The sequence below is a fragment of the Octopus bimaculoides genome, chromosome 27 (assembly GCF_001194135.2).
Source record: "Octopus bimaculoides isolate UCB-OBI-ISO-001 chromosome 27, ASM119413v2, whole genome shotgun sequence".
Classification (NCBI taxonomy): domain Eukaryota; kingdom Metazoa; phylum Mollusca; class Cephalopoda; order Octopoda; family Octopodidae; genus Octopus; species Octopus bimaculoides.
The window spans coordinates 18,158,012-18,161,821 of NC_069007.1; the positions used below are offsets into that span (position 1 = coordinate 18,158,012).

General features: G+C 38.8%; 2 protein-coding genes across 4 annotated transcripts in view; one reads left to right on the forward strand and one right to left on the reverse strand.

Annotated features, from left to right (window-relative positions):
* Positions 1–3,810, forward strand: part of LOC106870157 (collagen alpha-1(XII) chain) — a 490,284-nt gene that overhangs the window by 437,487 nt on the left and 48,987 nt on the right. The gene's annotated exons all lie outside the window — the stretch shown is intronic.
* Positions 1–3,810, reverse strand: part of LOC106868389 (uncharacterized) — a 437,000-nt gene that overhangs the window by 403,660 nt on the left and 29,530 nt on the right. For all 3 annotated transcript variants that reach the window (XM_052977217.1, XM_052977216.1, XM_052977218.1), the window contains exons 2-3: positions 2,057–2,345; positions 796–1,353 (exon numbers count right to left, since the gene is read on the reverse strand). In XM_052977217.1, the coding sequence (XP_052833177.1) occupies positions 796–1,353; positions 2,057–2,345 (847 nt within the window). The remainder of the gene's footprint in view (positions 1–795; positions 1,354–2,056; positions 2,346–3,810) is intronic.

Genomic DNA, 3,810 nt, shown 5'->3' on the forward strand with positions numbered 1-3,810 from the left:
GGTTGCGACGACTAGGGTTCCAGTTGATCCGATCAACGGAACAGCCTGCTCGTGAAATTAACGTGAAAGTGGCTGAGCACTCCACAGACACGTGTACCCTTAACGTAGTTCTCGGGGATATTCATCGTGACACAGTGTGACAAGGCTGACCCTTTGAATTACAGGCACAACAGAAACAGGAAGTAAGAGTGAGAGAAAGTTGTGGTGAAAGAGTACAGCAGGGTTCGCCACCATCCCCTGCCGGAGCCTCGTGGAGCTTTACGTGTTTTTGCTCAATAAACACGCACAACGCCTGGTCTGGGAATCGAAACCGCGATCTTATGACCGCGAGTCCGCTGCCCGAACCACTGGGCCATTGCGCCTCCACTCAATTCCAGTAATTAATCATTATATCGGGCAAAGTCTCATCAGGGAAGTAGAAAAGACATAACGTTAGGTTATTTGATGTTATATTTCCAAATCATCTCAACGGACTCTATTACACACACAGACTCCCCCACAACACGCACGCACACGCGCATAGACATACACATACATACATACATACATACATACATACATACATACATACATACATACATACATACATACGTAAAAATTCGAAGTGAAAATTTACGTAATTTTTCCCGTTTTAGAGATTTGAGTGGGACATTGCCAGAGAAAATTTAAGATCACCAATTTAATGCAATTCTTATGAAGTGACACTCAAATGTCTCAAACCACAAATATTACAAAAATTATCACTTTGAAATTTTATGTAAACGGATAATGACAATTATTAGACGTCAGACTTACCTTTACAAGAATCAGATTCAATTTCTTTCACAATAAAACCAATTTCATTATAATCTTTCAAGTTGATGAAATGTGTACAACTGGGTTCACTTGCTGCTGCAATTAACTCGGACACTTTTGGATTGACAACTCCAATCGTAAATATAGTGACGCCATCATCTTTCAGTTTTTCAGCCGCCGCTATTGTTTCATTTTCATTATTTGACTTTCCATCAGTCACCAAAACTAAAACTTTGGAAGCAACAGATTTTCTTGTATTTGTGAAGACACTGGTACGTGCTTTGTCAAGAGCAGTGTCCGTAGCAGTACCAGTACCATCGTAAATGATAGCGTCAATAGCATTTCTTACTGCAAAGTTCGTATTGTGGTCTCCTAAGAAAAATGATACGTTAGGTGTATCTGCAAATCTAATCACTGCAACACGTGTCTTTTCTGGACTAATGTCTAGGTTATACACAATATTTTTCAAGAAAGTTTTTGTCTTCTCAAAGTCAGGCTTTTCAACACTTCCGGATGAATCAATAAGGAAAACAAGGTCGATCTGGGCACTGGCGCAATCTGGAAATATATTTAAAATCAAACTTATGTTTATGAATCTGTAAATATTAAATTATTAAATTTATGCATTTGATTGTTATCAAATTATAACTGCTAGAATAAAAATAGGACGGAGAAAGTTCAGAGAGCCATTATACTTGCTGGCAACAAAAGATCTCTCTGCATAAAGATGCAGATTGTAAGATTTTTGTAGATGAAGAGCAATGCTGCATGTGGGAAAGAGGGGACTTTGTTAGTTTGGACATGTGATGTACATGGATGAAGACTGTTGCATAAAGAAAAGGAGTCGTCTAAAATGGATAGAACTTGCGGAAGGAGAAGAGACATGAGTTGTGGAAAAGAGAGATCTGTGTTGGTCTGGCCATGTGATATTTTTGGATGAAAGCAGGTACATAAAGATGTGGCCATCGCTTAAAATAGATGGAACTTTACTGTTTTTGCAAATACTGAATATATATTTTTATATATATTCTTTAATTGGACTGCACCGGCGGACTTGAATGCTTGGCATCCCGTACGCTGTGCCACAGTTTCCATCTCACAAATTCCATTTCCAGAAGCTATTCTCAAAGACATTTACTTGCCCAAAATGTTACATTGTGTGATCAGATTCGGAATAACTTTGTTATTTGTACCTCAATGCCTGGTCCTTCTCTCCATGACAAATATCTATCATAGAAATCTAAACAATATCTTTACTTACCATTCCTCTGTTCTAATTTATTTGCTAAGCGTCTGAAGAAAAGCTTCTGGCCATTTGACGTGATATGCTGCTTCCAGAAATCTGCCTGCAGTTCAATGCTGACCGGGATTGACGTTCTTAAGTTTAAGATAAACAAGCTCATTACCAATGCAGAATGTAAAGGTTTTTCTAGGTCAGACATTGTTGCGGTCGACACATCAACACCGAAGTCAGTTTGGACTTTACTGCAATTTGCTTTGAGCATATTCTTGCAAGCATTTTTGACGGTTGTCAATTGGTTGTAGGTTACCTGCGAAAACAAAGGACAAAAGCATTTATGTGCTGACCTGTTAGAAATAGCAAATAAATCTACCTCAAATTACATCTTACTGTTATTAAAACGGGGATATATATATATACATATATATATATATATGTATATATATGCCCTTCTTTTATAACAGTAAGGTGTACTTTATAAATATATATATATATATATATCTATATATATAATGTATGTATAAACACACGCAGAGGTTGAGTCGAAACGGTTTCGAATTTTCACTGATGATTTTGATAACCTGTATCTCCATGTTGTTTTGCATCTGTGATAATGGATGGCGAAAAAATTTGCAATTAGAACCATTTTACGTAATATGTGAAAAGTAGGGTTGAATGCAAGAGCAGTGGCAAAAGCTATCTCAAGGAATGTGACAGTAGTCTCGAAGACTTAGGGAGACATTTTGCTTTGGAAGATGAGGCCTTACTTGAAACGGCTGACCAACGGGCAAGCATAAGCACTTGTACATTGTCCGTAGGACTTAGTCCATCACAAAGCATCATCAGTCGACATCTCTGTAAGTTCGGCTTTCTGAACAGATGCAGTCAAGTATTTTCTTATGAATTGACCAACAATCAGGTGCAATCACGAAGATTTGCAAACAAGTGCTGACAATTCCTGGAGATGCCAAGTTTTGGTATAAACTTGTAACTGAGGATGGAAAATGGATCTGTTTCGTAACCCTAATGAGAGAAATTAGCGGCTTCATACCAGCCAGGCTTCAGAACCTGTTGTCAAACAAGGTGGTTTTAATAAAAGGTCTCGTTGTATGTTTGGTTGGATTTCGAGGAGGTGTGGCACTTTGAGCTTGTCCCACTATGAACAATTAGCCTTCTGTTCAACACCTGCAGCGAGTATATGATGCTTTGAAAGCGTGCTACATGGCAATGATCAATCAGGGACGTGAATTCTTATCACATGGCAATGCCCCTAGCAGATGCTACCAATGTGACCAAGTGAGGAACTTGAGGGGCTGGAAGTGCTCCCACACTACACCTACAGTCCAGGCTTTGCACCATCGGATTACTATCTTTACTGAGCCCTGGCTCATTTGCTGAACGGATATGCTGGAAAGAAGAAAGTAACATCGACAAAAGGAAATTCATTAAGTTGGCTAACAATGTTTGGAGTTTGAAGACCAGTGGCACATCATATACAATCAAGTGGGGAATCGTAGAGAAATATTAACAATTTTAAAAATATTTTTTTACTGTAAAGGCGTAGGAGTGACTGTGTGGTAAGTAGCTTGCTTACCAACCACATGGTTCCGGGCTCAGTCCCACTGCGTGGCACCTTGGGCAAGTGTCTTCTACTATAGCCTCGGGCCGACCAAAGCCTTGTGAGTGGATTTGGTAGACGGAAACTGAAAGAAGCCCGTCGTATATATGTATATATATATATATTATATATATATATATATATATATGTGTGCGTG